The sequence below is a fragment of the Watersipora subatra genome, chromosome 11, assembly GCF_963576615.1.
Source record: "Watersipora subatra chromosome 11, tzWatSuba1.1, whole genome shotgun sequence".
NCBI lineage: Eukaryota > Metazoa > Bryozoa > Gymnolaemata > Cheilostomatida > Watersiporidae > Watersipora > Watersipora subatra.
In genome coordinates this window covers 10,787,252-10,799,838 of record NC_088718.1, presented here as the reverse complement: position 1 = coordinate 10,799,838, position 12,587 = coordinate 10,787,252, and the positions used below count along the sequence as shown (strand labels likewise).

At 34.9% G+C, this 12,587-nt stretch overlaps 1 protein-coding gene across 1 annotated transcript in view; it reads right to left on the bottom strand.

The window, feature by feature from the left end:
- LOC137408243 (USP6 N-terminal-like protein) overlaps positions 1-12,587 on the bottom strand; it is a 51,712-nt gene that overhangs the window by 9,740 nt on the left and 29,385 nt on the right. The window contains exons 6-11 of the mRNA XM_068094671.1: positions 10,201-10,430; positions 9,760-9,929; positions 7,293-7,387; positions 4,153-4,218; positions 2,307-2,406; positions 2,100-2,203 (exon numbers count right to left, since the gene is read on the bottom strand). Coding sequence (XP_067950772.1) covers positions 2,100-2,203; positions 2,307-2,406; positions 4,153-4,218; positions 7,293-7,387; positions 9,760-9,929; positions 10,201-10,430 — 765 coding nt within the window. The remainder of the gene's footprint in view (positions 1-2,099; positions 2,204-2,306; positions 2,407-4,152; positions 4,219-7,292; positions 7,388-9,759; positions 9,930-10,200; positions 10,431-12,587) is intronic.

The following is a 12,587-nucleotide window of genomic DNA, read 5'->3' as shown; positions in this document are numbered from 1 at the left end:
TGTACAAACTGCTATTTATATATTACTAAATATATATTATATATTACTAAATCAGAAGCAAAGACTCATAATTTAATAAACTATGTCATAGACTGGGTAACAATTTATGGTGTGAAATAGTAAATAAAGCTGTACAAAAAGTTGTTTACTAGACTTGAAAAAGAATAAAATTATTTATATTAATTATAATGAAAAAAATCATTTTGGAATAGAAACAAAAAATTTTTCAAACAGCCTTCTGGAATGAATTATGGTTTAAAACCGATGCATGACTATCTTAAAGCCAGCAACTGCAATAATTTGTACATGATGAACCTGAACCAAAACTGAAATGCTCTGGTTAAACTCATTCGCACCCAGGCGCGAGTTAACTCGCCTATTTATAACGTTGCTAAGCACCCAGGTGCGAGTTAACTCGCCTATTTATAACGTTGCTGAGCACCCAACGCGAGTAAACTCGCGTCTGAAATCTACCGACTCCTTGCATCGTTATTTTCAAATTATAGAAAATAGTTTTTGATTAGTTAGAAAGAAAAACGTCTGGCCAATCAGAGAAACTTTAAATTATGCCTCTATGATGTCTCTGGCAAAAGTTATAACCAAATTAGTACACCCATCTCAATATCTACCAAAACCGGAAATCACCTTGCCGACTTGAAATTCTATCGTTCGCGATAATTTTTTTTCAACTCCAGAAGTAAATATGCAGATTCAGAAGTGGTAAGACATTGAAAGACTGCATAAATTAAATTAAAACATTATTTTTAATGTTTCAAAGTTTTTATCAACTTTTAATTTTGCCAAATTGAATCGCTATGCTCAAATAAAATGCAATCTTCAGGCTGCCAGCCGCAGTCAGACTAACGTTATCCTTCAGTTTCGAATGGATCATATTGATTCTTAGAGCTGTCTATGAATTCTGAAAAGTCAAGAACAGAGTTGTTGACCATATTTTTATTATTTCAAACATTTTTATGACATTTTATTTGAGTTATAATGGCATAAATCTTTGTTTGAAGGATGATACTCGTGAGGAAAAGTTAGAGATTCATGATTTTCATGTTCATGACTAACTTCATATGTATCAATAATACTCATAACTATGTATTGTGTGTAATAAATAAGTAATTTCAGTCAAACTTTGTGTATTTTGCAACATTTATGGTGCAAATCTAACCTTGTTTCAGCAAATGACAATTTTTTCAAAATTGGAGATTTCCTGAAACTACCTTCTTTGAGGCACTAATTTACATAAAAGAGATATGAGTTGTCTATATAAATATAATATAATTTGAAAGAAGAGACTTGGCTGGTTCTTGTGAAATTTGAATGAGTAAATTATCTCAAGTCCGTCTTCTGTAGTAGTAATTTGAATTACGGCAACTTCCTGAAAAATTAGCGGTATCTTGGGCTAATCGCCTAGAAATTAGTCGGGTGCGAATGAGTTAAGTCTTTTTTAACAAAATAATTTTAACAAAGAAACGCCAAGAAACACAACTCTACAAAAGATTTAGTTTGATAAGCTCACACAACGCAATACGCTTACATTACAACCTTGTAATTCCTTGCTACTTTATGATTAAGTTTTGGTGGCTTCAGTAATTTGTGGGATAAAAAATATTCATTGAAAATTAAAGAAAACCAGAAAAAAACTGCACAAATAACAAATTTCTCTCATACTCTGGCCAAGTAAGATCACTCCACAAGCACCATTGTGATAGAATTCGTCAGAGTTCCATGTTTTTTTTTTGTTTTGCGAAGTGTAAAGGCGCAATGTGATTGTGAAGCACTTCATCAAATCTCTTAAATGCCCTTGACCTTTGAAATTATTTAATGCACCGAAGAAAAAGATTAAAATGTTATGATTGATGAAAAAGTTACTTTATTAGTCATGATTTCATTAGTATCTATTTCTCAAGTTTTCAACTTTCGCGGGTGGGGGACGGCCAGCCCCGATTAACTGAGAAAAATGAAGGAATTCTGTAATAACAATGCAGCTCGTTTACTCAAAGGAGGATATAGAGCGACTGGTTAGAAGTTGCACAGTCGTAAATAAAGAGCAGACAATTCCATGTGAAACAAAGATGACTCTGACAAACCTCTAGACTTCCTATAACTGTATCGTCACTAAACCCAAAATCTTGCTCTAAATCGTGCTGTAGAAACCTTACGAATCTTTCCATAGGCATCTTCAATAACTTCTCTGTAAACATAAAAACAGACGGCACCGATGATGCAGAACTGCTGCTGAGATAAGTGCAGCAGTCAATGTATGTAGAGAGTAACTAGGATTAACTACGACTCACTTCCATGAAATTTAAATATGGTGTAGGCCATGGGTATTAGAATTCGCTCCCCTTCCAACATAAACACATCCCAAAGTCGAAGGGTCAGAGGAAAAGGTGTCTACAAAACAACAGCCACGGTTGCTAAATAACATAATTACACAGACTGAATAGTCGCCTCCTCTCAATATCTGTGAGAGAATAACTCCTACTATCTACCATTTTGTTTCAAACTGTTTCGTGTAATGACAGTTGCCTAAGATTTTCTCTTACAATCACCTTCACCCTTAATCTGCTCCCTTGAAATCATGCTAATTTACAAGATAAGCCCAAAAATACAACACACGTTCAATAAAACGAACAAAGTAGTGAAAATTAAACAGCAGCTGTCCTTGTTGCTTGTTTCGGTTTTCGTAAAATACGCATAGTCACCAAGGCAGTTCCAAAGCAATGACTTGACCAAAAGCTTTCTCAAAATAGAGCTTTACTAACAATGTTTCTCGTAATACTAAGTACAACTATACCGCCATGTAACATAAACAGAAACAAAATAAAAACAATATTTATCAGATTTTAAAGAGATGCTATAAATTTGGTCATAGAGTCTTGAGTAGGATAGCTGATCCTCTGTCAAAAATTCCATAATAAACATCATTCATTCGTTCACAACTTACAATATTGGCATTTAGAGATGTGCTTACAATAGAAACACAACTTTAAATACCACAGTGTAATGGTTAAGTTAACAATAGCGGAATACCATCATACATAATGCGGTAACAAAAGTTTATGACTAAATATCTTTGAATTTTCTTACTACAAATGACAAGTAACAGATAAGTGCCACAGGACCAGTCACTCCATTGAAAAACAAAATAGTCATACTTGAAGATGATAATATTACGCCGCAGTTTACTTGAGGTGCAGTTAAAATGACAATTAAGTTTTAGCAGGTCAAAATAAACCCTATCAAGTTTACTCTCCATTTTGTCTGTGAGTATCAATGGCGGAATGGTACTATCAGTGATATTGACAGATCACAGAAGTTGCATCTGGTCTTTTTGCATTGTTAAGCCAACCTTCAGTTTTGCCATTTATTTTTAGTTTTAACATCAGCCAGTATGAAAACATAAATAATAACAATAACTTATAAAAGAAAAAACATCACAACATTTTAATAGTTTCAACGGTTTAAAGATGAGCCTACACTAAAATTTAGTAGATTTTATCAAAAATTATCAGTACTTTTTATCATTTTTTATTATCTTAGATGTTTGAGGTTATCTGACTGCCGCAATGTTTCAAGTTTAAAATTTCCAAAACTTGATCGCTATGTATTGCTATTAAAACACTCAGAAGAAAAACACGTGCGAAATGACATCACTAGTTACAGTTGCAATAGTTAATATCGGCTATTGTGTTCCAGTTGCAACCATTACATGTACATAATCTGTCGGTCTCTTTGCAACTATAGATGTCATAATCGTACTTTCGCTTGATCTGAGCATTTTAATCGTGATAAAGTTTTGTCAATTTGAATCTTGAACATGTCCTGGCAGTCAGATCACCTCAAACATCAAAAACAATCGAAAATGATAAAAAATACCGACACTTTCTGATAAAATTTTGTGCAAGTTAGTCGTTAAGCAGTAATTTAACAAAACCTCCTGACATCAACTAGTAGTATTATTTGTAATAAATAAATATAATAAATAATAATGTAATAATAAATATTGCAACATTAGATGCCATTAAATTTATGATTCTCGTGTTCTGATTAAAGTAAGAACTCATTAAGATGGTTTCATAAATTCATAAAGGTAATTTAGTTCAGCATATGTAGCAATAGAAATACTCATAGACTTACCCGGTCTAGAAAGCACTGCATGAACCACTTGATGGCGTATAAACTAGGAGGTATCATATTTGCATTCTAAAACATAAAAGCAACTCGAGTGATATCACTACGTTCCAACTCTAAGTAGAAATCTGATAAAATTTAATTAAAATAGTGAGATTTTATTTATTAAGTGTTATACAGTACCATACCCGTCGCACAAGCAACATGTAGCACCTCGGTATGTGCTTAATGTTTATTTTCTTGTCTGTCAGAATATTGCAACATTTACTGGATAGAAAGTCTTATACCCTTTACCCAAGTAGCATCTAGCCAGTGTTGCTAAGCAGGACTAGCTATTATATCTAAACTCATATTTTAATAAAAACTTAACCCCTTATTTTAACCCTTTCACTGCTCTACGCGAGTTTATGCAAAATCGATGATCGACTGCCATAGATGCATCTTCGTGAAACTTAGAATGATTGTATAGTAAATGAATTTTATTGATTCGTGATAATCTAACTAACGATCTTTGGTACTTCAATGGGATTGACAAGTGATGTCCGAATAATTATCTAAAAAATTAGCCTATATTCGCAAAGCAAATTATAATCTTTGATCAGATGTTTCCAAGCCAAAAGTGTACACTTTTTCGAGTGCTCAAACCATTTAGTCGTAACATGGCTTCCACAAGCATCTCCCGTTTAATCATAACATGGCATCCCCAAGCATCTCCCGTTTAGTCATAACATGGCATCCACAAGCATCTCCCGTTTAGTCGTAACATGGCATCCACAAGCATCTCCCGTTTAGTCGTAACATGGCATCCACAAGCATCTCCCGTTTAATCATAACATGGCATCCCCAAGCATCTCCCGTTTAGTCATAACATGGCATCCACAAGCATCTCCCGTTTAGTCGTAACATGGCATCCACAAGCATCTCCCGTTTAGTCGTAACATGGCATCCACAAACATCTCCCGTGTTGGAAGAAGAATAGCTTTTGTTGATGACATTATAGCCGATAGGTGATTCAGAGTTAATTAAATACTCAGATAATGAAAGTGACAGCGCTGACTCTGTGGTTAGTAAAAGTAAGTGTTGTAAAAGTAAGGAACATTCATTGGGTTTTTAGGCTTTTAATGGATTCGGAGTTCTCTGCCGATGAACTCGCACCTTACCGTTTCAACGATTCGGAATTGCACTTTATCAATTTTTCCATGACTAGCGATGCAGTCCTCAAAACACACTTGTTAAAATAAACTTGCTTTCAGTTCACGGTCACTTTTCAATTCACACTTCCTGCAATTGTTACACTAACTGAGCCAGGATACCTGACCAGAATTTTCCGTATTATTAATAATATTAATATCCTTCTATATTACAAAACAACAACAGAATTTACTACTTGCTATATAATTATTACTTCAAAGGTCGCATGAATGACAATTGCTTTTAGCAAAAAAATTTTATGCCAGAAGAGTTAAACCTTGGAGGAAGTCAGCGCCAATACAGTGGGAATCTGTACAATCGGTAGCTTCAGTTACATAATTAATAAGGTAATGAAGTAAATGAAAATTTAATTATCTCATCATTGTCATATGAGCAACCCCTGTTGGTGGCGATAGCAGTTATAATATACCCGCGTAGCAGCGTGATGAAACTCGCTGAATTTTTTACCTCCACTGGGGAGAGCTTAATCGTGCATTATTGATTTGGATCCATCCGGAGTGAGTGTTTCTGTAACTTCAAATAGTATTCTCCTTGCGAAATCCTTCGCACTAATTTTGCCAAGTGACATGAGGTTGAATCCATTCAGATTTTACTGTTTCTATGATTCGAAGTTGAAGAAACTCCAAATCCATTGGAAGCATGGAAACCCAGTAATAATAGAGGATTGTAATAACTTGTAGTTTCACATAGCTTTGGCGATGCACAATATATAACTACGTTATAACTTTTTTGATCTATTGGAAAACATGTTGGCAACATATAATAATATAATATGTAACAAAAATGTTCTAGAATGGGTTTGAAATTGAAAAAGTGTATACATATCATGCGCCAAATTTGGCAATTTTCAGTAAAATAGCTGGCGGTAGGTCGACAGCTAAATTTGTAAACGGATGCAGTGAAAGGGTTCAAGCTGAATAAACTAACGCTAAAAGTGAAATACAATCAAACTTGGATAACTCGACCTCGGATAGCTCGACCTGTGTTAACTCGATCTCAGATAACTCGCCCTCGGATAGCTCGAACACATGGTTAACTGGAACGGATTTGTTTGGTCGGTTCCCACGCAATGATAAATTGCTTCAGATAACTCGACCTCAACATCATTAACTCGAACAGTTTTTTGGCCAACGGCTACCAAGACCGTTGTTCTCACTTTAGAATATTACTTTATTTCAAGCCATAGAGATAAACATCAACTTTTAGTAGTTCTTAGGCGTCGTTATTACCACCCATCGGCAAAATATTTTCGTCAACGACTTTTCTAAAAGTTTGCAAAAATCAAATTTACCAAACATCCGCTTTGCGATGGCTCTTCGAAAGCAAGGAAAAACGAGGTAACCTTGGATAAACTCAGTAAAATTGGCAAAATTGATCTTGATTAAAACGCTCAGAAGAAGATGTCATTTTTCTGAGCGTTATAATAGCGATCAAGTTTTGCTAATTTTAATCTGAAACCGTTCCTGCAGTCACATTACTTAAAACAACAAACAAATCTCAAGTAATAAAAAAATCTATATACCTACTTTCTGATAGGCTATAAATTTTTAAAACTTTACATGAGAGGCCCTTTAACTTGCAACAAGCAATCTATGCTTTTGATTTATATATAATTTGTATATGTACATGCATCTATGGATAAATACATGCACTTGTGACAGTGCTCTGATAACTTGAATGCTCTGATAACTCGAACACTTTCGCTCGGTCCCGTGAAGTTTGAGTTATCCAAGCTTCACTGTATTTCCAAGTGTGTAAAACTAGCAGGATGTCTGTACGATGTGACAACCTTCACAAGTCATGAATAGTTCTGAACTGCCAGCCCCGCAACTGCAAGGCCAAAACTCACCAATTTTGCCACACATAGTTCTTTTAGTAGTAAGTATTTTAAGACTAGTGAACCCACTGTGGCGCAAACAAGACAAAATACATACCATGTATTTGTATATCTTTGATGAGTGTTTCTTTAAAACTAGCTCAAAATGGTTTTGATACCTCATGAGTTTTGGGAAACCGGGTATGAACAATCCTAAAACACGGAGAATCCAATCTGACTAATATTAACATTACAACAAGAATAAAGTAACTGACAGACTGTCATTAAAAAATCATACAAACTTCACGCTGTAGGTACAGCTGAAGCCTTAAACTACAGCTGAAGCCTTAAACTACAGCTGAAGCCTTAAACTACAGCTGAAGCCTTAAACTATAGCCGAAACCTTAAACTACAGCTGAAGCCTTAAACTACAGCTGAAGCCTTAAACTATAGCCGAAACCTTGAACTACAGCTCAAGCCTTAAACTATAACTCAAGCCTTAAACTACAGCCGAAGCCTTAAACTACAGCTGAAGCCTTAAACTACAGATGAAACCCTAGACTAAAGCTGCAGCCTCAAATGACAACATCTTGTATACCAAACGATAGCGCACTCAACAAATAACATAGCAATTCCAATGAACATATAAGTGACTCCAAGTCGAGTGAAGATTGCAAAACATACTAGCTGGGTTCATGGCTCAGAATCTATGGCCGGTCACGTTCGCTTTGTTGATCAGCCATGTTCAAAAACAATAATTTTTTACTTTCATTTTGATATAAACAAAAATCTTTCACTTTCCCTTTGGTGTTCATTCATGTTTTGTAATGACAATATTTTAGTTTCACTTTGGTGTTCATTCATGTTTTATGAGGACAATATTTTAGTTTCACTTCGCTGTTCATTCATGTTTTATGAGGACAATATTTTAGTTTCACTTCGCTGTTCATTCATGTTTTATGAGGACAACATTTTAGTTTCACTTTGGTGTTCATTCATGTTTTATGAGGACAAGATTTTAGTTTCACTTCGCTGTTCATTCATGTATTATGAAAACAATATTTTACTTTCACTTTGATGTTCCGTGCTGTTCAAATACCAAAATGTTTCACATTACACTTATAGTACGATAAGACTAATTTAAAGCATAACGTGGCTAAAAAGTAGGTGCAAAAACTAGAGGGGCTCTGATTAAAAAGGTAAGAAATGATTACAGAAAATATACATTTTGTCATTTCACTTTACTCCCTAATGCTACTAAATAGAAGTATAGTATAACACTCCATTTCCAATTTGTAGTTGGTTGTAATAAGTTTCTTTATCGTAACAGTGAATTGTAACATTATTATTTACATTCTGACTAAAAGATGAAAACTGCTCAGCAAATTTATCAGCTGTGAATTAGGTGTGAATCAAAAGTGGTTTAGTGTAATCATAGTTCAATAAATCTTTATATTTGAGTGATAAAAACTTACATTTTCTTACATTCATTGGTGCGGTTGTTTAAACCATAACTGCCACGAACAACTTTTATCGTATTTACTAGGTAAATCAGACATGCTGATTCCGATTTTGTAATCAAAATAAAGATTAGGCCACTAACTTTCAGAGTAATAAAGGATTTTTTATGGCGTTTTAATATCGGTCTTGAAAACAACACGATCGGCATAACAAGCTCCGCCCATAAATACTTGACGTAACCTAGCTTTTTAGGAACAGAAGTTACGTAGAGATGTTTAGACCGATTTAGAATAATAGAGATGGGTGTTTTAAAATATATTAATATCTAAATCCAGCTTTAAAAACAATATCAGTCTTTTCTGAAAGGTAGATAAGCTATTTAGCATTGCATATTTAGAAAGCGCGATAACAACGCTAGCTCGTGATAAAACCGCGCTTTTTGAGCTCATTTTTCTCGGCGTCCAGCCCATTTAAACGTCATGTAACAAGCTGCGAGCAATTTTAAATAGTTTATATCCCTTTCATAAAAAACTGAAATTATTTTACAATCTGGATTTCGATAATAATGGGTTTTAAGACACCCATCTCTATTATTCTAAATCGGACTAAACTTTCCTAACTTCCGTTTCTGAAAAAGCTAGGTTTCGTCACATATTTATGGGCGGAGCTTGTAATGCCGATTGTGTTGTTTTCGAAACGGATATTGAAACGCTTTAAAAAAGCCTAAATGACTTTGAAGGTTAGTGGACTAATCTTTATTTTGAGTACAAAATCGGAATCAGCGTGTCTGATTTACCTAGTAAATACAATAAAAGTTGTTCGTGACAGTTATGGTTTAAGATACTATTACTAAAATCAATAATAACTTTGTAAGAAGTGACTTCAGATCTATTTAAGCAACGATCAGTCAATAATGATCCAAATATCACCTTTGTATCAGTGCTGATACAGCAATCCGTACCAGGAGCAGGTCATCTTTAGTAAAAATTAAAGAAAAGAGATGAATTATAATTATTTCATCTTGACAAAAGAGACATCCTCCATTTTTATTCAAACACCACAACCAGTATCAGTCAAATCACCGACACAGAATCCACATAGAAATAGTTGAGATCATGTCTTACCATGCATTGCGTGTTTCTTGTTTGTTAGCAGCTCTGAGAGGCCCCAGAACGCCTCCTCTTCATCCATATACATAAGGAGAAGAGCAGCGATCTGCGACATGCCTTGACAGTACCCAACCTCTGTGTTGTACATAGAGTAGGCAGCGAGAACATGGAACAGGTGCTTCTGTCTGCAACCCAAATGTCTCGTGCAAACATAAGGACGGAATAATAAAAACTCAAAACACAGTGACAAGAAACAAAAATGATATCAACGCAGTCAGTGATAATAAACTATTTATACCGTAGCTAAACATTGCAGCTATCACAGAAATCATCATTTCTTCTGCATCGCACAAAATAAACACAAATAACTAACATTTCTTGTACGATCGCAAAGATGAAAAAAATGGCAGCTGGGTTAGGTATGTTTCAAAACTGAAGATAAATAATCTTACGTACTTCACACCAAACCTTTCCCTGAACATCCTGTGATTACGATATGTCCTGTTAACATCTAAGTCTATTTGTCTGATGTCGGGTGAGGTCGTACATGCCCGTTTCTTCATCTTTTCGTACACCCCTTTTTGATGATCGATACTGTATTGAATTCGTAAGAGACGCTTCCAAATTTCTCCTCGTAGTCTGTCAGGAATTCCCTTACGCACCCGGGCCCGCAACTTCTCCATTTTCTACCAAAGAGAACAACGCGTGATGACTTTATCTGATAGCTGGAAAGATCTTAGACTTCCCTTACCATTCTTGCTAGAGAAATTCTCAAAAGTAGTGAAACGAATGCATTAGCAGCTCTGTCCACTATCTTAGGCAACACTATGATCCATGTGCCCGAAAATCCAAGAGCACATGTTCAACAATGGAGGCGCAAATCTAGGAATTTGTAATTCTAACCTTGTAATACCAATGTAGTCCAACCTCCACATACAGTCAAACCTCTAAATACAGTCAAACTTCTACATATAGTGAAACCTAAATACAGTCAAACCTCTACACACAGTCAACCCCTAAATACAGCCAAACCTCTACATATAGTTAAACCTTTACATAAAGTTAAACCTTTACATGCAGTCGAGCCTCCATTAGCAATCATACCACTGCATGCTTCATGTTAATCAGCTGTATGTTTGAGCAAATTTTCACACAAAATCCCAATCCTTGAATGTGGGATTCTTCGCAAGGCACTGGACTACTGACTCCCTAACTGGCCACTACTAACTTGTATTTGGAGGACAATATAGTAGTGAGAACTTGGTATCATTGTATACCTGATCTCTATACTGTACCATAGACTCTGAACTGTATACTCCACTCATTATAGACGCTGAGTTCAACATTTTTGTCAGCTAATAAAAATAAATAAAACAGCTAATACTACAGAAAATAAAAAAATAAACATAAAAGTAAAAAGCACCATGGGTACATAAGCTGATAACTCCAACTTAACAGAGTCAGAAAAGATTAAAGGTTTAATTAATCTGAAATGACGTGAAGCAACTGCTCAGCAGTATTGCATGTAGCGGAGAGCTTACCAAAGCTATTCCTCGGAACTTGACGAAATCTACCCACACATTCTGCTACCAACAGGTTCGCTGATGAAGAATGTATGCCATGAACAATGCTTAGGAAGACACAACTTTGATTTTATTAAATTAAAATAATTGTGATTTAGTGAATGTATGTAAAAAACTGCTGCATTATATGTTTCACATCGCAGTAGCTCAATAAAACTATTCATCATTATTACTATAAAACAAAATAGTACTTTTTGTTATTAATAATTATGACTCTCATTTTTAGTTAAACCTACAAACTAGAGTAAATAACTAAACGTACAGTATATGTATACACTAAAGTACTATTTTAAAAATTGTTTGCTCACTCTAACGAGAAGACAAATCCAAATTTCCTCCACACTTGAGGTAAATCAATAGCAGCCAAAATATCTGAAAGCTTAGAATTAGGACATTTCCCGCCCGTTTTCTGATTAGCCAAATATGAAGTGCCTCTCCAGCACTCATGGTTGTTACAACAATTATAGTCAGCAGAGGTCAAACTGGCCAGGCATCATTGTAACAATAACTTGAGATGATCATTCAAACATGATATGACATGTTCTTACCCACTAGAGTGACTAGACCAGGGGTCGGCAACGTTTTCCAGTCAAAAAGCCATTTAGACCCGTTTTCTGCAGGAAAGAATGTAGTGGGAGCCACAAACCCCCTTTGATATTTTTAATTAATAAATAAATACTACATGTAACTTTTTTGTTTAGCTTTAACGTTTTTATACCATGTTTACACCATAAAACGAAATGGTGTGGCATGTATAATGATTTAACTGCTGAGAAAACAAAATTACACTTTTGCAAAGAACAAAAAATAGTTTTGGCCGTTTTATTGGCGCATAAATTGTTATAAGGTGTGCTACCTGTATTAGTGTTGCTGTTTGTCAGTAGTGTTGCTGACGATATTGCAGTCCTAAGTGGCTGGCCAGCCTTACTAGATTACTAATTGTTTAACCTCTTTGTTGACATAATATTTGAAGGTATCTCATAGCGATCTCGCCCTCTGCGCGAATCCGGTAGTACGTTTTTTCTGCACTTTTATGTTAAAGTTAAAGCCACGTGACAATCATGTGATAAGGTACTAATAATGCGGTAACAGAACGTAAATAATGACGCATAACAAGCAACAATGTTTGATTTATCACCAAAATTACGATTTTTAAATTTTATATTACAAAATCTAGTGATAAAATTTCTAAAGTTTTATGAATTACTTGGCATAAAAGTAGAAAATGAAAAAAAATCCAAAGTTAGAGGGAGCCGCAGC